At 51.3% G+C, this 22,873-nt stretch overlaps 1 protein-coding gene across 1 annotated transcript in view; it reads left to right on the top strand.

Annotated features, from left to right (window-relative positions):
- Positions 1–22,873, top strand: part of LOC116984950 (dynein heavy chain 3, axonemal-like) — a 344,183-nt gene that overhangs the window by 180,672 nt on the left and 140,638 nt on the right. The window contains exons 33-42 of the mRNA XM_033039311.1: positions 2,350–2,487; positions 5,181–5,324; positions 6,208–6,372; positions 7,212–7,434; positions 9,150–9,280; positions 10,878–10,978; positions 12,248–12,362; positions 13,568–13,701; positions 19,619–19,804; positions 22,416–22,589. Of these exons, the coding sequence (XP_032895202.1) occupies positions 2,350–2,487; positions 5,181–5,324; positions 6,208–6,372; positions 7,212–7,434; positions 9,150–9,280; positions 10,878–10,978; positions 12,248–12,362; positions 13,568–13,701; positions 19,619–19,804; positions 22,416–22,589 (1,511 nt within the window). The remainder of the gene's footprint in view (positions 1–2,349; positions 2,488–5,180; positions 5,325–6,207; positions 6,373–7,211; positions 7,435–9,149; positions 9,281–10,877; positions 10,979–12,247; positions 12,363–13,567; positions 13,702–19,618; positions 19,805–22,415; positions 22,590–22,873) is intronic.

Below are 22,873 nucleotides of genomic sequence, written 5' to 3'. Positions count from 1 at the left end.
AGACTTTACTGGACTTTATCCTACACCCTGCGTTTACACTTCACGCTGCCTCCATCTACACCTCCATTTACACCTCACCCTGCCTCGGCAAGGTCAGCAGCATAACCATGCCATGTGCTTCAGCTTAGCCTACAAACCAGTTATAGAGTCATGGTTTGGGATCAGCTCCGTCCAAGAATAGAACTTATGAACATGAATATAACATCACAAGATCAAAAGTGATAGGAGCAGAATTAGGCCATTTGGCCCATCAAGTCTACTGCCATTCAACCGTCTGATCTATCTCTCCCTACTAACCCCATCCATTCTCCTGCCTTCTCCCCATAACCTCTGACACCCATACTAATCAAGAATCTATCTATCTCTGCCTTAAATATAATGACTGATGGCCTCCACAGCCTTCTGTGGCAAACAATTCCACAGAATCATCACCCTCTGACTAAAGAAATTCCTCCTTATCTCCTTCCTAAAAGAACGCCCTTTAATTCTGAGGCTGTGCCCTCTTGTCCTAGACTTTCCGACTAGTGGAAACATCCTCCCCACCTCCAATCTATCCAAGCCTTTCACTGTTCTGTATGTTTCAATGAGGCCCCCCCCTCATTCTTCTAAACTCCAGTGCAGTTATAGCAGGCAAGACACACGGGGTAATTCAGCATTGTACAATGGAAAGCAATAAAGTTCCAGAGAATCCCAGCGTGTGCTCGCTTCCTACCTGTAAACATTCCCGACAGTCAACCAAAGAGTAACCAAAATTCCCATATTCATAATCCAAGCAGCATTCTTCCCACTTATAGAGATATAGGGCATGTAAACAGGCCCTTCAGCCCAACTTGCCCACGCCGACCAACATGTCCCACTAGTGTCAACTGCCTGCATTTGGCCCATATCCCTCCAAACCTGCCCTATCCATGTACTTGTCTAATTGTTTCTTAAATGTTGTGATAGTCCCAGCCTCAACTACGTTCTCTGGCAGCTTGTTCCATACACCCACCACCCTTGGTGTGGAAAAGTTAACCCTCAGGTTCCTATTGAATCTTTCCATCTTCACCTTAAACCGACATCCTCTGTTCCTCAACTCTTGGCAAGAGACTCTGTGCGTCTACCCAATCTGTTCACAAGGGGGTTAGTGTAATATTGAGGGCGAGGGTCGGTGTCAGAGGGGGTCAGGGTCAAGTGGGTCAGGTTCCAGGGACAGGGTAGGTGGATGTTGAGAGATCTATTGATGGGGGGTCTAGTGTTGGGAGATCAGTGGGGTCGGCGTTGATGGTCCAGTGTTGTGGGTGGTTTATGCTAGGGGCTGCTAAATGCTGGGATGTGGAGTTAATGTGGTCTATGTTAGAGGATCCAGTGTAGGGTTGTCTGGGTTAGGGAGGGGCATCCCTGGTTTTGGGTTTGGGGGTCCGATGTTGGTGAGTCTGTGGAATTCATTGCCACAGATGGCTGTGGAGGAAAGACAATGGATATTTTTATGGCAGAGATTGACAGATTCTTGATTAGTGCGGGTGTCAAGGGTTATGGCGAGAATTGGGTTGAGAGGGAAAGATGAATCAGCCATGATTGAAGAGGGACAGATGCTAGTGGTTCTGGTTTTGGGAGTTTATAGTGGTCGAGGGGTAGTGTTAGAGATTGGGGGGCCAGGGATCATGAGGGGTCACGTAGGATTAGTCACTGTTGGGGGTAGGGCTCAGTGTGGGGAAGGGGTCAATGTGGGGGAGGGGTCAGTATGGGGGAGGGGTCAGTGGGGGAGGGGTCAGTGGGGGAGGGGTCAGTGTGGAGGAGGGGTCAGTGTGGGGGAGGAGTCAGTGGGGGGGAGGGGTCAGTGTGGGGTCAATGTTGGGGGAGGGGTCAGCATGGGGGTGGAGTGTTGGTCGTTGTCAGGGCCAGTGTGGGGGAGGGGTCAGTGTGGGGGGAGGGGTCAGTGTGGGGGAGGGGTCAGTGTGGGGGAGGGGTCAGTGTGGGGGAGGGGTCAGTGTGGGGGAGGGGTCAGTGTGGGGTCAATGTTGGGGGAGGGGTCAGCATGGGGGTGGAGTGGGGTCGTTGTCAGGGCCAGTGTGGGGGAGGGGTCAGTGTGGGGAGGAGTCAGTGGGGGAGGGGTCAATGTGGGGGGAGGGGTCAGTGTGGGGGAGGGGTCAGTGTGGGGGGAGGGGTCAGTGTGGGGGGAGGGGTCAGTGTGGGGGGAGGGGTCAGTGTGGGGGGAGGGGTCAGTGTGGGGGGAGGGGTCAGTGTGGGGGGAGGGGTTCAGCATGGGGGTGGAGTGGGCTCGTTGTCAGGGCCAGTGTGTGGGGAGGGTGTCTAGTGTTGGGGAGTTGGTGACCCAGGATGTTGACCGGTCTCTGCCCCATACTGCAGGTGCTGTTCCGTAGTGTGGCCATGATGGTTCCAGACTACGCTCTCATCGCTGAAATCTCCCTCTACTCCATGGGCTTCGTCAGCGCACAAGTCCTGGCCGCAAAAATCGTCGCCACCTACAGACTCTGCTCCGAACAGGTGGGGGTCGAGAGATATGCTGTGGAGAGACAGACTGTGTCTGGGACGGGGAGACGGTGGGGGGACAGACTGTGTCTGGGGACGGTGAGACGGTGGGGGGACAGACTGTCTGGGACAGGGAGATATTGGGGGGACAGACTGTGTCTGGGACAGGGAGACGGTGGGGGACAGACTGTGTCTGGGACAGGGAGACGGTGGGGGACAGACTGTGTCTGGGGACGGGGAGACAGTGGGGGGACAGACTTTGTCTGGGACAGGGAGATATTGGGGGGACAGACTGTGTCTGGGACAGGGAGACGGTGGGGGACAGACTGTGTCTGGGACGGGGAGACGGTGTGGGGACAGACTGTGTCTGGGGACGGGGAGACGGTGGGGGGACAGACTGTGTCTGGGGACGGGGAGACGGTGTGGGGACAGACTGTCTGGGGACGGGGAGACGGTGGGGGACAGACTGTCTGGGGACATGGAGATGGTGGGGGGACAGACTGTGTCTGGGGACGGGGAGACAGTGGGGGGACAGACTGTGTCTGGGGACGGGGAGACGGTGGGGGACAGACTGGGGACATGGAGACGGTGGGGGACAGACTGTGTCTGGGACGGGGAGACGGTGGGGGACAGACTGTGTCTGGGACGGGGAGACAGTGGGGGGACAGACTGTGTCTGGGGACGGGGAGACAGTGGGGGACAGACTGTGTCTGGGGACGGGGAGACAGTGGGGGACAGACTGTGTCTGGGACAGGGAGACGGTGGGGGACAGACTGTGTCTGGGACGGGGAGACGGTGGGGGGACAGACTGTGTCTGGGGACGGGGAGACGGTGTGGGGACAGACTGTCTGGGGACGGGGAGACGGTGGGGGGACAGACTGTGTCTGGGGACGGGGAGACGGTGGGGGGACAGACTGTCTGGGGACGGGGAGACGGTGGGGGACAGACTGTCTGGGGACATGGAGATGGTGTGGGGACAGACTGTGTCGGGACGGGGAGACGGTGGGGGACAGACTGTGTCTGGGACAGGGAGACGGTGGGGGGACAGACTGTGTCTGGGATGGGGAGACAGTGGGGGGACAGACTGTGTCTGGGGACGGGGAGACGGTGGGGGGACAGACTGTGTCTGGGGACGGGGAGACGGTGGGGGACAGACTGTGTCTGGGATGGGGAGACAGTGGGGGGACAGACTGTGTCTGGGATGGGGAGACAGTGGGGGGACAGACTGTGTCTGGGACAGGGAGACGGTGGGGGACAGACTGTGTCTGGGATGGGGAGACAGTGGGGGGACAGACTGTGTCTGGGACAGGGAGATGGTGGGGGACAGACTGTGTCTGGGATGGGGAGACAGTGGGGGGACAGACTGTGTCTGGGGAAGGGGAGTCGGTGGGGTGTGGGGAAGTTTCAGGAGAGGTGTTGTCCCAGTGCGTAGGGGAGTGGGTAGAGCAGAGGATGGAGTCAGAGAGTGATACAGTGTGGAAACTGGCCCGTCGGCCCAACTTGCCCGCACCGACCAACATGTCCCACTTAACTGCGCTTGGCCCATATCCCTCCAAACCTGTCCTATCCATGGAGCTGTCTAACTTGTTTCTTAAACAATGGGATAGTCCCAGCCTCAACTATCTCCTCTGGCAGCTTGTTCCATACACCCACCACCGTCAGTGTGAAAAAGTTACCCCTCAGATTCCTATTGAATCTTTTGCCCTTCACCTTGAACCTATGTCCTCTGCGCAAGAGACTCTGCATCTACCCGATCTATTCCTCCCATGATTTTGTACACCTCACCCCAGATGCTTGTGCGCTCCAGAGTCCCAGCCTGCTCAACCTCTCTCTACTCAATCTCTCCCTTACCTAAGATGTCCTGGTTGTGTTGCTCCTGGGCCTGGCCAAGTTGGTCATCCGAGAGTCTCAGCGCTAGGCGGAAGCTGCCTCTGCCTGAGCCGGCTTCCTGCCCCTTTTCCGGGGTTACGTCTGCGCACGAGTGGTACTATAGAGGGACTACGCGCTGTCCACGGGCACCATGGAGGGGTTCTGGGACCACTGGGCACCGCGGGGGGTGGAATGCATCCTGGACCAGGATTGTAACATAGTTATTTAATATTTATCAATAAGAATATTGGGTTTTTTTATATTCTGGTGGTGGGTGTGTTGGTATTGTTTGTTTGGTAAATATTATTATTGTAAATAATTGAATAAATTTAGTTTTGATAAAAAGAAAAGATTTGTAGTGGGGACGGAGTCATGGTAAGATGTGGGTTACAGAGGGCTGGTGCATGGAGCCCACAATGGTCCATTGTTGGCTGTGGGGTTGGTGATATCGAGTTATACAGACAATGAAACTCCACAGTGAAACTAGGGTGGGGGTGGGATAGAGAGAGAGAGGGAAAGCAGGGGTTACTTGAAGTTAGAGAAGTCGATATGCATACCGCTGGGATGTAAGCTGCCCAAGTGAAATATGAGGTGCTGTTCCTTCAATTTGCATTGGGCCTCACTCTGACAGTGGAGGAGGCCCAGGACAGAGAGGTCAGTGTGGGAATGGGAGGGGGAGTTAAAGTGTTTGGCAACCGGAAGATCACGTAGGCCAAGGCGGACTGAGTGGAGGTGTTCCACGAATCGATCGCCCAGTCTACGCTTGGTCTCAACGATAGTTTCATCTTGTCCCTTATCTGCGGCCGAGTTTACTGACGGAATATTCCACGTGCGTGCAGCTTTCCTCGCAGCATCACTACGACTACGGGATGAGAGCCGTGAAATCAGTTTTGACAGCAGCTGGAAACCTGAAGGTGCGGCACCCTGAGGAGAAGGAGGAGGTGCTCACACTGCGGTCCATCACCGACGTCAACCTCCCCAAGGTACACACGTGGGCACGCACGCACACACACATACGCACGCACGCACACGCACACACATACACACGCACGCGCGCACGCACGCACACACGCACGCACACACACACACACACGCACGCACGCACACACACACACATACACACACACACACGCACGCACACACACATACACCCACACACGCACGCACACACACGCACGCACGCACACACACCCACACACGCACACGCACGCACACACACCCGCACACGCACGCACACACACGCTCACACATGCACACACACACACACACATAACACACACACACACACACACATACACACACACACATACACATACACACACACACACACATACACACGCACACACACACACACACACACATACACACACACACACACACACACACACACACACACACACACACACACACACGTACACACACACACACGCACACACATATACACACACACATACACACACACACACACACACACACACATACACACACACGTACACTCACACAGACATACACACATACACACATACAAATACACACACACACATACACACATACACACACACACACATCCTGACTACGGGTGCTGTCTGTACGAAGTTTGTACCCTCTCCCCATTGACCTGTGTGGGTTTTCTCTGTGATCTTCGGTTTCCTCCCACACTCCAAAGATGTGCAGGTTTGTAGGTTAATTGGCTTTGTACAAATGTAAATTGTCCCTGGTGTGTGTGGGATAGTGTTAGTGTGCGGGGATCGCTGGTCGGTGCGGAATCAGTGGGCCGAACGGCCTGTTTCTGCGCTGTATCTCTAAACTAAACTAAGTTTGACTGAGCGCTCCAGTTTGCTGACTGTGCCCTGTTTACATTTGCAGTTCCTGTCCCATGACATCCCGCTCTTTGTCAGTATCATTTCTGATCTCTTCCCTGGTGTTGTCTTGCCAACTCCTCATCACGGCTGCCTGGAGATCGCCATCAGGGACAGCATTCACACACTTCACCTGCAGCCAACACCCTGGTTCATTGAGAAAATCATCCAGGTGAGCAGGTTATCTCTGTCTTGTACACGGCTTGCTCACAGTCTCTGCTCAGCCTTGATGTTCCCCAACATGGTGCGTACAGTCATGCTGTCCTCTAGTCATAGAGCCATACAGCCCCAGTGGAGGTCTCTCTCTCTATGTGGGGGTCCTCCCCTTTACATCGGGGACCTAGGGTGGAGAGTGTTGCACAGAGTTGTGGCCTGTAACAGTTACTTGAGCCGGTTCACGGACTCGCCAGCTGCCTGTAAGAGACTCTGTGCATCTACGCGATCTATTCCTCTCATGATATTGTCGTGTTTGGGTTTGCTGGTGATATTTGGCAGCTCTAGGGTGTAGTCATGGGTAGGTGGAGAGTGGATTTGTTGCCAGGTTTGCTTTGGTGACGTGTGGTGTTGGAAAACAGCGGCATGGTGACGCAGCGGTAGAGTTGCTGCCTCACAGCGCCGGCCACCCGGGTTCCATCCTGACCACGGGTGCTGTCTGTACGGACTTTGTATATTTTCCCCTTGACCCGGGTGGGTTTTGTCCGAGATCTCCCGTTTACTCCCACACTTGAAATACGTACAGGTTTGCAGGTTAATTGGCTTGGGTAATATTGTAAATTGTCCCTAGTGTGTGTGGGGTAGTGTTAGTGTGCGGGGATCGCTGGTCGGCATAGAGTCGGTGGGCCAAAGGGCCTGTTTCCACATTGTATCTCTAAACTAAACTAAACTAAACTAAAACATGATCCCTTTCCCCGGGCCCTCTCATCTTCTCTCAGCATCCAGTGTTGTGCCTCTTGCTTTGTGTGAATCTCTCCAGCGATGAAGTAAACATGAGCGCTGGCGTTTTGTGCGCAGATTTACGAGATGATGCTGATGCGGCACGGCTTCATGGTGGTGGGCAGTGCTCTCGGGGGCAAGACCAGCGCGTTGAAGGTGTTGGCCGGCGTGTTGGAGCTGCTGGAGTCCAGAGGGCAGATGGATGAGCACCGGGTGCAGTACATCATCATCAACCCCAAGGCGGTCACCATGGGCCAGCTGTACGGCAGCTTTGACCCCGTCTCCCACGACTGGAGTGACGGTGAGTGCCATTGTATTGTGGGCCCCATATGTGCTGCCTCTGGGGAGGGTCCTGACCAGGTTTACAAGAATGATCCCAGCAATGAGTGGGTTAACCTACAGTGGCTTGCAAAAGTATTCATACCCCTTGAACTTTTCCACATTTTGTCACGTTACAACCACAAACGTAAATGTATTTTATTGGGATTTTATGTGATAGACCAACACAAAGTGGTGCATAATTGTGAAGTGGAAGGAAAATGATACATGGTTTTCAAATTTTTTTACAAATAAAAAACTGAAAAGTGTGGCGTGCAAAAGTATTCAGCCCCCCTGAGTCAATACTTTGTAGAACCACCTTTCGCTGCAATTACAGCTGCAAGTCTTTTGGGGGTATGTCTCTACCAGCTTTGCACATCTAGAGACTGAAATTTTTGCCCATTCTTCTTTGCAAAATAGCTCAAGCTCAGTCAGATTGGATGGAGAGCGTCTGTGAACAGCAATTTTCAAGTCTTGCCAGAGATTCTCAATTGGATTTAGGACTGGACTTGGACTGGGCCATTCTAACACATGAATATGCTTTGATCTAAACCATTCCATTGAAGCTCTGGCTGTATGTTTAGGGTCGTTGTCCTGCTGGAAGGTGAACCTCCGCCCCAGTCTCAAGTCTTTTGCAGACTCTAACAGGTTTTCTTCCAAGATTGCCCTGTATTTGGCTCCATCCATCTTCCCATCAACTCTGACCAGCTTCCCTGTCCCTGCTGAAGAAAAGCATCCCCACAGCATGATGCTGCCACCACCATGTTTCACAGTGGGGATGTTGTGTTCAGGGTGATGTGCAGTGTTAGTTTTCCGCCACACATAGCGTTTTGCATTTAGGCCAAAAACTTCAATTTTGGTCTCATCTGACCAGAGCACCTTCCTCCACATGTTTGCTGTGTCCCCCACATGGCTTGTGGCAAACGGCAAATGGGACTTCTTATGGCTTTTTTTCAACAATGGCTTTCTTCTTGCCACTCTTCCATAAAGGCCCGATTTGTGGAGTGCACGACTAATAGTTGTCCTGTGGACAGATTCTCCCACCTGAGCTGTGGATCTCTGCAGCTCCTCCAGAGTTACCATGGCTGCTTCTCTGATCAATGCTCTCCTTGCCCGGCCTGCCAGTTTAGGTGGACGGCCATGTCTTGGTAGGTTTGCAGTTGTGCCATACTCTTTCCATTTCGGATGATGAATTGAACAGTGCTCCGTGAGATGTTCAAAGCTTGGGATATTTTTTTATAACCTAACCCTGCTTTAAACTTCTCCACAACTTTATCCCTGACCTGTCTGGTGTGGTGTGTTCCTTAGGCTTCATGATGCTGTTTGTTCACTAATGTTCTCTAACAAACCTCTGAGGCATTCACAGAACAGCTGTATTTATACTGAGATTAGGTTACACACAAGTGGACTCTATTTACTTATTAGGTGACATGTGTGTGTATGCGCCTGTGTGTGTGTGTGTGTGCGCGTTTGTGTGCGCGTGCGCATGAGTGCGTGTGTGCGCATGTGTGCGTGTGCGTGCGTGTGCGCGTTCATTCACTGAACTATTTTCTCATTTATTATATTATTTACAGAGTACTATATTTACATATTCTGTTGTGCTGCAATAAGTAAGAATGTTATTGTTCTATCTGGCACATATGACAATAAAACACTCTTGACTCTCTCTCTTCACTTGCATGGAACTGATTTTACCAGGAATCCTGGCGAATATTTTCCGTGAACATGCCACCAGCCCTACCAAAGACCGGAAGTGGTGCATCTTTGATGGTCCAGTAGATGCAGTTTGGGTGGAAAACATGAACACAGTCCTCGATGACAACAAGAAGGTAATGGAGCAAGGCCTGTGGCCTGTGTGGCAAGACCACTTCAACACAATCTGCCCTGGTTTCTCCTCACCTCCTACTAGTATGTATGCAAAGGAACTGCAGATGCTGGTTTACACCAAAGATAGACACAAAATCCTGGAGTAACTCAGCAGGACGGCAGCATCTCTGGAGAGAAGGAATGGGTGACATTTTGGGTCTGAAGAAGGACCTCGATCCGAAACGTCACCTATTCCTTCTCTCCAGAGATGCTGCCTGTCCCACTGAATTACTCCAGCATTTTGTGTCCATCCCCTACAAGTAAGGATAGCTCTCTGATATTGCAGATTCACTAATGTCCTTAGACTACAATTTAGTTCTGTTACCCTGTTCATTTAGTTATATAGGATCCTACTGACCTCACTAAAATCAGATCATTTCTTTCTGATTTAGATAAATTATTCCAATTGAATGATGGTTGTCACCTGATTGCTCCAGGTATAAAAAAGTGTTCAATGATTCAATGACAGGTCATTGTCACATGTACCGAGGGACAGTTGCTTTGTTTTGCGTACATCCCGGTAAAGTCATACAGCAGCCCTCACCTAGGTCGTACATGAGAGTCTCCACGTTTCTGTCAAAGTTACAAAAGTCCACTCAACCGTCCTATCTACTGCTTGCCACGGCACGTGGCAGCCAACACCCCCCCCACCGGCCCGCCATGTCCCCCTTTGTTTTTGTGGGACTCCCCCCCCCCCCCCCCCCCCCCTTCTTAACAATATCAAAGGTTCCTAGCTTAGGGGGTGGCACGGTGGTGCAGCGGTAGAGGTGCTGCCTCAAAGCCCTGTCCCACGGTACGAGTTCATTCCAAGAGCTCTCCCGAGTTTAAAAAAAATCAAACTCATGGTAAGCACGGAGAATGAACGTAGCGGGAATGTCGGAGCTTGGGGACGTATCTTAGCGGCTCGTAACGCTAACGACAGGTACGCGGGAAGACTCGCTAATGGCAGGTAAGCACGGGAAGACTCGTGAAGATTTTCAACACGTTGAAAAATGTCTACGAGAGCCCCGAGTACCGACGAGTGGCCATTACCGTAAATCTCCGAGTTTGAATCAGGGCAAACTCGGGAGAGCTCTTGGAATAAACTCGTACCGTGGGACAGGGCTTTAAAAGCGCCAGAGACCCGGGTTCGATACTAACTACGGGTGCTGTCTGTACTGAGTTTGTACGTTCTCCCCGTGACCTGCATGGGATTTCTCCGAGATCTTCAGTTTCCTCCCTCACTCCAAAGATGTACAGGTTTGCAAGTTAATTGGCTTCGGTATAAATGTAAATTGTCCCTAGTGTGTGTAGGATAGTGTTAATGTGCGGGGACCACTGGTCGCACAGACTCGGTGGGCCGAAGGGCCTGTTTCAGAGCTATATCTCTCAACCAAACTAAACTAAACTAAACTAAAGCTTGCCATGGATAAAAGGTTGTTCAGATTTGGTGAAGCAGCAGGTTTGTTACCAGGGGCTCTTCAGTTTATTGTCACGTGTACCGAGATTTTGTGAAAAGCTTTTGTTGTGTGCTATTGTGATGTGAGGGTTTCACACAGAACATGTTCCTGTGTCCCACAGCTGTGTTTGATGAGTGGGGAGATCATTCAGATGAGTTGCCAGCAGAACATCATTTTTGAGGTGCTGGATCTGAAGCAGGCATCCCCGGCCACAGTCAGCAGGTAGGAGTGGACCCATTACTCAGCAATTAAACATCCCGCACATTGAGCGGCACGGTGGCGCAGCAATAGAGTTGCTGCCTTACAGCGCCAGAGACCCAGGTTCAATCCTTACTACGGGTGCTGTTGGATGGAGTTCATACCTTCTCCCCTGACCTGCGTGGGTTTTCTCCGGGTGCCCTCCCTCACTCCAAATATGTACAGGTTTGAAAGTTAATTGAAAAGACATTTGGACAGGCACATTGAAAGGACAGGTTGAGAGGGATATGGGCCAAACGCGGGCTCGTGGATTGCCTCATATTGTGTTTTGAATTGAATTCTGGCTTTAATTTGTGTACTAGTCATGTCTCTACTATTTATTTCATTCCCCTTATATGTTTTTCCTCTACTTGCTAAATTTTTGTAAGGTGTCCTTGAGACTCTTGAAAGGCGCCCATAAATAAAATGTATTATTATTATTATTATCAATGGTCGGCGTGGGCTTGTGATGCCGAAGAGCTTGTTTCCTTGCTGTATCTTTTATTTCAATTTAGTTTAGTTTAGAGATACAGCGCGGAAACAGCCCCTTCGGCACACCGAGTCCGCACCGAACAGCAATCCCCGCACACTTGCGCTACACACTAAGGACAATTTTACAATATACCAAGTCAATTAGACTAAAAACCTGTATATCTTTGGAGCGTGGGAGGCAACCGGAGCGCCCTGAGAAAACCCACACAGATCACGGGGACAAGGTACAAACTCCCTACAGACAGCACCCGTAGTCAGGATTGAACCCGGAACTCTGGTGCTGTAAGACAGCAACTCTAGCGCTGAGCCTCCATGCAGCCCTTCAATTCAATGGATATTGGGTTGAGATGTGGCAGATTTGTCCAGTGTGCTGATCCCAGGCTTGACTTTAAAGACCTGTGGCGGCACCGTGACGCAGCGGTAGAGTCACTGCCTCACAGCGCCAGAGACCCGGGTTCCATCCCGATTACGGCTGCTCTCCGTACGGAGTTTGTACATTCTCCCCGTGACCTGCGTGGGTTTTCTCCAAGATCTTCGGTTTCCTCCCACATTCCAAAAATGTACAGGTTAGTAGATTAATTGGCTTTGGTAAAATTGTAAATTGTCCCTAGTGTGTGTAGAATAGTGTTAGTGTGCGGGGATCACTGGTTGGCGTGGACTCAGTGGGCTGAAGGCCCGTTTTCCGCGCTGTATCCCTGAACTAAACTAAACTAAAATATGATAGTCAAATCCAGGGGTATTAATTTGTTTTTCTTTGAACAGGTGTGGGATGATTTACATGGAGCCCATGAATCTGGGCTGGGGCCCCTTGGTGCAGTCCTGGTTGGCAACCAAACTGCCCCCCCAGCTCACGCCAGAACAGAGACATACAGTGCGGGTAGGTTCATAACTTCATACGTGATCGGAGCAGAATTAGGCCATTCGGCCCATCAAGCCTACTCCACCATTCAATCAAGGCTGAGTAGGCTAATTGACTTTCACTATTTGGTAAGTTTCAACGAGGTCCCTCCTCATCCTTCTAAATCCAGCGAATACAGGCCCAGTGCCGTCAAACGCTCATCATCCATTAACCCAATCATTCCTGGGATCATTCTCGTAAACCTCCTCTGGACCCTCTCCAGCGTTTACTAATGCTGATACAGCGTGGAAACAGGCCCTTCGACCCTCTGAGTCTGCACCAACCAGCGATCACTAACACTATCCTTCCTCGGATACAGGGACTAAACTGCTCACAATATTCCAAATGCAGTCTGACCAGCGCCTTATAAAGCCTCAGCATTACATTCCTGTTTTTATATTCTGGTCAACTCAAAATCAATGCTAACTCTGCGTTGGTTTTCCTTACTAACCAATGCGACTTTAGTTTAGTTTAGAGATACAGTGCGGAAACAGGCCCTTCAGTCCACTGAGTGGGGGCTGACCAGCGACCCCCCTGTACACGAGCACTATCCCACACAGTGACAATTTACTCGTGGCACCCATACTCATCAACAATCTGTCAATCTCCACCTTATAAACACTCATTGGCTTGGTCTAAATTCCACAGATTCACCAACCTCCGACTGAAGAAATTCATCCTCATCTCCTTCCTAAAGGAACATCTATAACTGAGGCTGTGACCTCTGGTCCTAGACTCTCCCAGTGTTAGAAACATCCTCTCCATATCCACGCTATCCTGGCCTTTCACTACTCAATACCTTTCAATGAGTTCCCCCCCCCCCCCTCATGCATCTAAACTCCAGCGAGCACAGGCCCAGTGCTTTACTGCATCAGACTATAAGACATCGGACTCTGCTGGCTTTACCTTGCACAAACGTTATTCGCTTATCCTGTATCTGTACACTGTCAATGATTCGATTGTAATCATGTATTGTCTTTCCGCTAACTGCTTAGCATGCCACAAAAGCTTTGTACTGTACCTCAGTATTAGTTTATTGTCACAAATAAACTGACAGCCGTCAAACGTGAACATGTTTCTGCTGCTTGTGCCTCCACCGCGCTCAGGACTATGTAAGGACTGGGACTGGTTGAAGCATTGCGAGTGGGGCTGTGATGCTGCTGTTGTTGTCCTATCTCCTGCAGGCGCTGTGTGACTGGCTGCTGCCGCCCAGTTTGGACTTTGTGCAGAAGAGGTGCCGCCTGGTGGTGCAGTCGTCGGCCATGCACATGACCATGTCCATGCTGAAGATCTACGAGAGCTTGCTGGCAGAGATCAGGTCAGCAATCCGCCCAACAACTGAATCACTGCAATACAAGACAGAAGTATAGTGGGCAGCACGGTGGCGCAGCGGTAGAGTTGCTGCCTCACAGCACCAGAGACCCAGGTTCCATCCTGACTACGGGTGCTGTCTGTACGGAGTTTGTATGTTCTCCCCATGACCTGCGTGGGTTTTCTCCTGGTGCTACCGATTCCCCCCCATACTCCAAAGACGTACAGGTTTGTAGATTAATCGGCATAGTTAAAATTGTAAATTGTCCCTACTGTGTGTAGGATAGTGTTAGTGTGCGGGGATCGCTGGTCGGCACGGGCTTGTGGGCCGAAGGGCCTGTTTCCACTCTGTATCTAAACTAAACTGAACTAAACTAAAAGTGGGTCAATGTTTAAACCCCTTCTCTCTTTCCTTCTCCCACTCACTCCCCCTCTCCTCCCTCCTCTCCCATCCCCTCATCCTCCCCTCTCGTTCACTCCCTCTCTCCCTTCTTCCCTCTCCTCTCCTCCTCTCCTCCTCTCCTCATGTCTCCCCCCATCCCCCCTCATCTCCTCTCACTCTCCCTCCCCTCTCCCCTCACTCCTCCCCTCTTCCCTCACTCCTCCCCTCACTCCTCCCTTACTCACTCCACTTCACCTCCCATCTCTCCCCAATCCCCCAATCCCCCACTCCCCCTCCCCTCAGCGCTGCTCTCCTCCCTCTAGGATAATGCTAGTGTGCGGGGATTGTTGGTCGGTGTGGACTCAGTGGGCTGAAGGGCCTGTTTCTGCGCTGTATCTCTAAAGTCTAAAGGTGCCGCCCCATACTCTTACTCTGAACCCTACTTCATTTGGTTATTCTGTTACTGCACATACTGTAATATTATTCTCCACTACCACCTTGCACCATTCGGCAGTTTTCCTCATTCTATGTATTGTATTTATCGATAATCTAAGCAAACTCCGAACACTATGAGCTTCATACGCACAAGTTTTTTCACTGTCAAGTCAAGATTGTCCCAGACATATCAATGACATTCTTACGTGCAGCAGCACAACAGAATATGTAAACATTGTACACTGCAAATAATATGATAAACAAGAGAAAAACAGCTCAATATGTATATACATACATAGTCTGAAGAAGGGGCTCGACCCAAAATGTCACCCATTCCTTCTCTCCAGAGATGCTGCTGCCTGTCCCGCTGAGTTATTCCAGCTTTTTGTGTCTGTCTACACACACACACACAATGTAGCTGAAAAAGGGCCTCGAACTGATATGTCACTCATTCCTTCTCTCCTGAGATGCTCCCGAGTCTGCTTCCATACCTCAAAAATTTTTTTCCTTAAATAGAATCCCAAACTTCCTGGAATTTGATGGTATTTCCTGAAATTTTCAAAATGCTTCCTGCGTGCTATTTGTTTTTGGGTTTTTTTCACGGACACACATCAACAACACAAAGAAGAACGACAAAACAGATCTATGTAACTACACCGTATCTGCCTACTTTTGTTACTCACTTGTACTCACAGTGTTATGCAAGGCAGCTTTCGTTGTCTTCGTTTTTTCAACCTGCTCTCATGTGTCTCAGTCACTGCTCTCTCTCCCTCCCACCCCTTTCCCTCTCTCCCTCCATTCCCTCTCCCCCTTTCCCTCCCTCCCTCTCTTCGACCCTCCCTCCCTCTCCCTCTCTCTCTCCCCTCTTTCTCTCCCTCCCCCTCCCCCTCCCTCTTTCTCTCCCACCCTCCCTCCCCCTTACCCTCACTCCCTCCATCTCTCCCCTTCCTTTTTTCTTTCCCTCCCTCTCGCTGCCCCTCCCACTCTAACCATCTCTCCCACCCTCATTCTCCCTCTCCCTCCCTCCTTCTCCCTTCCTCCCTATCTCTCTCCCTCTTTCTCTCTCCCTCCCTCCCTCCCTTTCCCATTCTCCCTCCCATCCCACCTCTCCCTCACTCCACCCCTTCCTCTCTCCATCTCGGCCCCTTGAGCCCACCCAACGTTCTGTAAAATCAAGGCCAGTCGCTTTGTAACTGCAATTCCACCACCCACTGGTAACTTTTCACCATTTGGCTTATCCAGAATTCTACCACTGCCTGAAAAATAATCAAAGGCTCAACTTCCACTGAGAAAGAGAATTCCAAAGACTCATTGTTATACGAGCATTTTCCTGAACAATCTGTGACCCATAGCACTGTGGCCATAGCGCTATGTTTAAAGCCCATAGCGCTGCAGCTGGTAGCGCTATATTTAGAACCCATAGAGCTGCAGCCGACAGCTCTTTGTTTAAATTCCCACACGTTAACCTGACGTTTGGCGCTCTGTTTAAACCTTTGAGCGCCAAACCGGCAGTGCTGTGTGTATTACCTTTACACCCCTTCGTGGGCTGGATACAGAAATTTCCCGAAATTTCAAGAAATTATTCTATTTCCGTAAAATTACCCGAAGACGACCAGAATTTCCCAAATTTCGGGTAATTTCCTTCAGTTGAAACACTGCTGCCTTTCCCGCTGAGTCACTCCAGCAGGCACACAAACGTAACATAAAAAACAAACAAACAATAATAGTGCAATAATAGTCTATATAGTTCAGAATTTATTTAGAGTTTGTGGGGAAGTAGCTGTTCCTCAACCTGGACATTACAGTTTTCATATTTCAATTTGAGTATAGAAGTTGGGAGGTCACGTTGCAGTTGTATAAGACGTGATGAGACCGCTTTTAGAGTATTGTGTTCAGTTCTGGGCACCATGTTATAGGAAAGATGTACTCCAGGACCGCAGGAGGATGAGGGGTGATCTTATAGAGGTGTACAAAATCACGAAAGGAATAGATTGGGTAGATGCACAGAGTCTCTTGCCCAAAGTAGGGGAATCGAGAATCAGAGAACAGAGGTATAAGGAGAAGGGGAAAAGATTTAAAAGGAATCTGAGCGGTAACCTTTTCACACAAAGGGTGGTGGGTGTATGGAACAAGCTGCCAGAGGAGGTAGTTGAGGCTGGGACTATCCCATTGTTTAAGAAACATTTAGACAGGTACATGGATGGGACAGGTTTGGAGGGATATGGACTGGTGTAGATGAGACATGTTGGCCGGCATGGGCAAGTTGGGCCGAAGGGCCTGTTTCCACACTGTCTCACTCTATGACTCCTGTACTACAATAAACTAAGCTGAATTTGAATTTGTATCAGTCGTCTCATGTTTAAAAAAGGCATAGATTCTGCATACTTATTTTTGCCAACTTGCTAGTTAAACTGCAATGGTTGAGGGAGAATCTGGGGAAGCGACTTCCTGAACCCTCTCTGCATTGTTTAAGGAAACAGGGTCATCTCACTCAGTGACTTTACTTACTGGTGTCATAGAGTCATAGAAATGTGGAAACAGGCCTTTATCCCAACTTGCCCACATGTCCCACCTGCACTAGTCCTACCTGCCTGCGTTTGGCCCAGCTATCCTTTTCTGTACATAACTAAAACTCAAATCTTGTGTTTGCTGTGTTTTTCTATTTGCGCAAAAACGGTACGTGATACCCAGTTTACTCATCGTTCTCCTGTGCTGTGAGTGCAACAGGTTTCGTTCTGATCGGTGGTATATTGTAAAAGTTATCGAGATTTTAAAATATTTTTAAAAACGCGCGTGCGCAGATTCTTTCAGTCAGGGCCACACAGATTGGTCTCTTCTCCTGTCAGTCAATGCCACGGCCGGGATGGAAACGCCCCTTCCTGCCCCACTGGCGCGACCTGACCCGCCTCACTCACAAACTCCTCTCTCCCCTCCTCACAGTAACTTGTCTATTGGGGTGGGGGTTCAGGAGGCCCAGTGGAGGCCCTGTCCCGTCTCACTCTCCCTCATAACTCACCCCTCTCGCCCGCCCGCCCTCTGCGGCAATGGCGGTCCCATCTACCCGTCCCCCCGGGTCCGTCTCCTCCGCTGCCGCCGTTGCGTTAACTCACCCTCATGGCCTTCTCAGAGGAAATCTTGTCCACCAGCTCATCGAAACTCATGGTGCCCAACGTGACGAACACCAAATCAGCCTACAAACCTGTACATCAGAGTGTGGTAGGAACGCGGAGCACCCGGGGAAAACTCTCTCGGGTCACGGGGAGAACGTACAAACTCCGTAGAGACAGAACCCGTGGTCAGGATGGAACGTGTGTCTCAGGCGCTGTAAGGCAGCAACCCTAGGGCTGCGGCACCGTGCTGCATGTACCCAATGCCATATATCGTGCCATATATCTATACAAAACTAAAACTCTGATCTTGTTATCTTCGGTTTGGCGATCATTCTATTTGTGCAAAAACGGTTCGTGATAGCGCTACGATTTTTCACCAGTTCACTCACCATTCATTCTCTTATGCTGTGATTGCACCAGGTTTTGTTCCGATTGGTTGAATGTCGTAAAAGTTAGAGAGGATTAAAAATCTTAAAAACTGCCCATGCGCAGATCGAACTATTCTCCTGCCAGTCAGCTCCGCGCGGATTAGTCTATTCCCCTGTCACGGTCCGCCCCTTCCTGCACCATCGCAGCCCCGCCCCAAGCAGCAGCCCCGCCCCACCCCAATCAGCAGCCCCTCCCTCAGCAGCAGCCCCGCCCCTCCCCAAGCAGCAGCCCCTCCCTCAGCAGCAGCCCCGCCCCACCCCAATCAGCAGCCCCTCCCTCAGCAGCAGCCCCGCCCCTCCCCAAGCAGCAGCCCCTCCCTCAGCAGTCCAGCTCCGCATCAAGCTGCCCCGCCCTAAGAAGCAGCCCCACCCCCAGCAACAGCCCCGCCCCCAGCAGCAGCACAGCCCCCAGCAGCAGCCCAGCCCCGAGCAACAGCCCCATGTGGGAGACCCAGCCCAACCCCGAGTCGGAGATGTCGCCAAACGGGTAGTTGAGACTCTAAACCGGTGGAGAAGAATGACCAGCGACCAGCGCCCGCTGTGAGTCCCCATCGCACCGTCAATTCCAGCCACAGCCGTCTGGTGCCCCTCGCTGGCTTTTCCCCCACCGCCCATACACCCCTCTCCCCTCACACAACCCCCCCCCCCACTCACACCCACCCTCCCACAAGCCCCCTGCCCACCACACGCCCACACCCACCCCCAACACCACACATCCCCCAACCCCCAACACCCACACCCCCCCACCACACCACAACACCCCCAACCCCCAAACCCCCCCATACCCACCCACCCCACAACCCCCCCACACATACCCGCCCCACATCACACCCACCACCCAACCCCCCCACCCAACCCTCCTTCCCCTCCCACACACACCCCCCCCCCAGCCCACAAACCCCCACCCCCCCCCACAAACCCCCCCTCCCACACACCCCCCCCCCCCACACCCCCCCCTCACCACAACCCCCTCCCACCACCCCCCTCCCCACACACACCCCCTCCCCCACACACCCCTCCTCCACCCACACCCCCCCCCACCACACCCCCCCCCCACACACACCCCCCTCCCACACACCACCCTCTCCCCCACCTCCTACACCTCCGCTCCACATACACCCCTCCCCCCCCCCCCCCCCCCCACACCGCCCCTCCCACCCCACACCCCCCCTTCCTTCCCCCCCTCCCCTCCTCCACTCCCACATGAAGAGGAGGGGGGAGGGAGTGCTGGGGGATGAGGGGAAAGGAGCCGTGCCTGTGCAGTTAGGGGCTATGGGTGAGTGGTGGAATATTGTGTTGGGGAATGGGTCCCACTTAATCTAGTACCCAGTATAACTGCAACATGATGGTTTCAAAAAAGAGTTAGATATAACTCTTAGGGCTAACGGAATAAAGGGATATGGCGTGAAAGCAAGTAAGGAGTACTGATTCTGGATGATCAGCCATGATCTTATTGAATGGCGGTGCTATCACGAAGGGCCGAATGGCCTACTCCTGCACCTATGTTCTATGTTTCAAAGTTAACATGACCTCCCAACTTGTACGCTCAACTGGTGTCTTGTATTCTAGCTTATGTGACGATGATGTGGACAAAGAGGAAGAGATTTTTCAGGCTTTCAAGATAATGGAGGAGAAGAGTTTCTCGGCCACACTACAGAAGGAGCAGGAAGAAATCGCCAACGCACTCGTTGCCTATGCCTTCTTCTCCATCATCTGGTCTATTGGCGGCATTCTTGACTCCTCATCTAAGCCCAGGTAAACATGGGGTGGGAAGCATTGATCATCTCCCCTCAGCCTGTGAGTGGCAATGCTGGGAGTGCGCAGGCAATTTGTGGTTTGGCACGGTGGCGCAGCGGTAGAGTTGCTGCCTCACAGCGCCAGAGACCCTCGCTCCTCGCGGCCGACAACTCCAGCTCACTCCTGGTTTCACCGACCGAAGAGCCTTCAGGCGGGATCCCACCGACAGCGATCCCACCGACCTATAGTTCCCCTCTCCCCTGACTCTCAAAGTCAAGAAGAGGCTCGACCCGAAACGTCACCTATTCCTTTTCTCCAGAGATGCTGCCTGACCCACTGAGGTACTCCAGCTTTTTGTGTCTTGTTTCACTATGAGTTGGTTTCTGGATAACAACCTCAGCACATGCATTGGCCTTTCACTATGAGTTGAACAGGTACTTTGGATCAGTCTTCACTAAGGAGGACACAAACAATCTTCCTGATATACTAGTGGCCAGAGGATCTGGGGTGACAGAAGAACTGAAGGAAATCCACATTAGGCAGGAAATGGTGTTGGATAGACTGATGGGACTGAAGGCTGATAAATCCCCAGGGCCTGATGGATTGGAGGGTAGATAATGTTATCGCATGTTTTACGAAAGGCGAGAGAGAGAAAACAGGGAATTATAGACCAGTTAGCCTGACATCGGTGGTGGGGAAGATGCTGGTCAATAAAATATGAAATAGCGGCACATTTGGATAGCAGTAACAGGATTGGTTCAAGTCAGCATGGATTTACAAAGGGGAAATCATTCTTGACTAATCTTCTGGCATTTTTTGAGGATGTAACTAGGAAAATGGACAAGGGAGAGCCAGTGGATGTAGTGTACCTGGACTTTCAGAAAGCATTTGATAAGGTCCCACATAGGAGATTAGTAGGCAAAATTAGGGCACATGGTATTGGGGGTAGAGTGCTGACATGGATAAAAAATTAGTTGGCAGACAGGAAACAAAGAATAGGGATTAACAGGGAGTGGCATTTTGGCCTTTATAACAAGAAGAGTCAAGTATAGGAGCAAAGAGGTCCTTCTGCAGTTATATAAGAAACATATAAGATAATTAAGGGTTTGGACACGCTAGAGGCAGGAAACATGTTCCCGATGTTGGGGGAGTCCAGAACCAGGGGCCACAGTTTAAGAATAAGGGGTAAGGCATTTAGAACGGAGATGAGGAAACACTTTTTCACACAGAGAGTTGTGAGTCTGTGGAATTCTCTGCCTCAGCGGGTGGTGGAGGCCGGTTCTCTGGATACTTTCAAGAGAGAGCTAGATAGGGCTTTTAATGATAGCAGAGTCAGGGGATGTGGGGAGAACGGTGTACTGATTGTGGATGGTCAGCCATGATCACATTGAATGGCGATGCTGGCTCGAAGGGCTGAATGGTTATTGTCTATAGTCAATGAGAAAGCTCCACACACTTTGTTGAATTGTTGGCAGCTTGTTCCATGCACCCACCAGCCATTATGTAAAAACATTGCCCCTGTTAAATCTTTCCCCCCTCACCTTCAACCTATGTCCTCTGGTTCTCAATTCCCCTACTCTGGGCAAGAGACTGTGCGTTTACCTGATCTATTCCTCTCGTGATTTTGTACACCTCTCCCCTCATCCTTCTGTGCTCCAAGGAATAGAGTCTCAGCCTGCTCAACCTTCACTATAGCTCAGTCCCTTGAATTCTGGCAACATCCTCGTAAATCTTCTCTGTATCCTTTCCAGCACGACAACATCTTTCCTGTAACTGAACACTAAATGAGACATCTCCAACGTCTTGTACAACTGCCACATGACTGCCCAAGCTTTGTTTTGCAACCATCCTGGGCAGTATACAAGCGTTGCCACGTGTTGGAGCTGACAGTCACTACAGTAGCAAACAGTCCTATCTGCTGCCTGCCGCCGCACGTGACAGCAGCCCCCCCCCCCGCCCCCTCCCGCACACTGGTTCTCCCTCATCCTCGGTGGGCCGCGTCCCCACTTGGTTCCCCCTCGCTCTCAACGATCCCCGTCCCTCCTCGCTCTCGGCAGCAGGGTTCCCGTCAACTGCTAGTACCTCGAGTGTCCCGTACCCTGCTCACCTGGAATGTCCTGCCCACTGCTCACCTGTTTTAAAAATATATTAACAAACAGCTTTTATTCAATTATACACAAATACAGACTAATAACAAAATCAACAGTCAAACAGTTATCTGATCACAATGTTGTCAACTTTATTTTCAATACACTTGCCCCCCCCCCCCCCCCCCCCCCCCCCCCCGGCGACCAGCGGTCACGGAAGGCCTCCAGAGTTCCCATGGGCACCGTCTGCTCCCTCTCCAGGGACACGCGGACACAGACGTAGGCCGGAATAGAGGGTCAGGCAGTCGAGTCGGGCAGAACCCTCGACTGCCCACTGCCTGGATCCACGAGTGGCCATCTTGGCCCAGGCCCAGGAGCAAACCGACAGAGAGAACCTCCCCCCCCCCCTCCTCACGACTACCACGTTCCGGGTAACCAAAGATCAGGAGCGTGGGTCCGGGAGTGTCCATAGTTCAAAAATATATCAAGCGTAAATTGCTAAGGAAATAATTTAACTGTAAATCAAATATTTTCATTTGCAGCTTTAGTGATTTTTTCCGAAGGCTTTGCGATTGGGAGTCCAAACCGAAAGAGCTAAAGTTTCCCAGGGCTCTACAAATACCGAGAAAGGGAAGTGTTTTTGACTTTGTCTATCTGAAGAAAACCTTCTCATCGTGGTGCTCCTGGAGGGACCTGGTTAATGGTGTAGCTGTGGAGCACATGATCGAGGTACGCTGGCCACAGATACACACACAATGCTGGAGTAACTGCCTGACAGGCAGCATACAGTTAAAGCTGCTGGTGTCCTTCTACCGCTGCTCCATCGAGAGTGTGCTGGCGTACTGTATAACCACATGGTATGCTAGCTGCTCAGCAGCGGACAAGAGAGCCCTTCAAAGGGTCATCAACACCGCACAAAAATCACTGGCTGCCCATTGCCCTCCCTGAAGGACATCTTCAGCTCCCGCTGCCTTGGCAGGGCAGCCAACATCCTGAAGGA

Source organism: Amblyraja radiata, chromosome 21 (assembly GCF_010909765.2).
Source record: "Amblyraja radiata isolate CabotCenter1 chromosome 21, sAmbRad1.1.pri, whole genome shotgun sequence".
NCBI lineage: Eukaryota > Metazoa > Chordata > Chondrichthyes > Rajiformes > Rajidae > Amblyraja > Amblyraja radiata.
The sequence above is the reverse complement of the archived record's forward strand: the minus strand, read 5'-3'. Positions and strand labels throughout refer to the sequence as shown.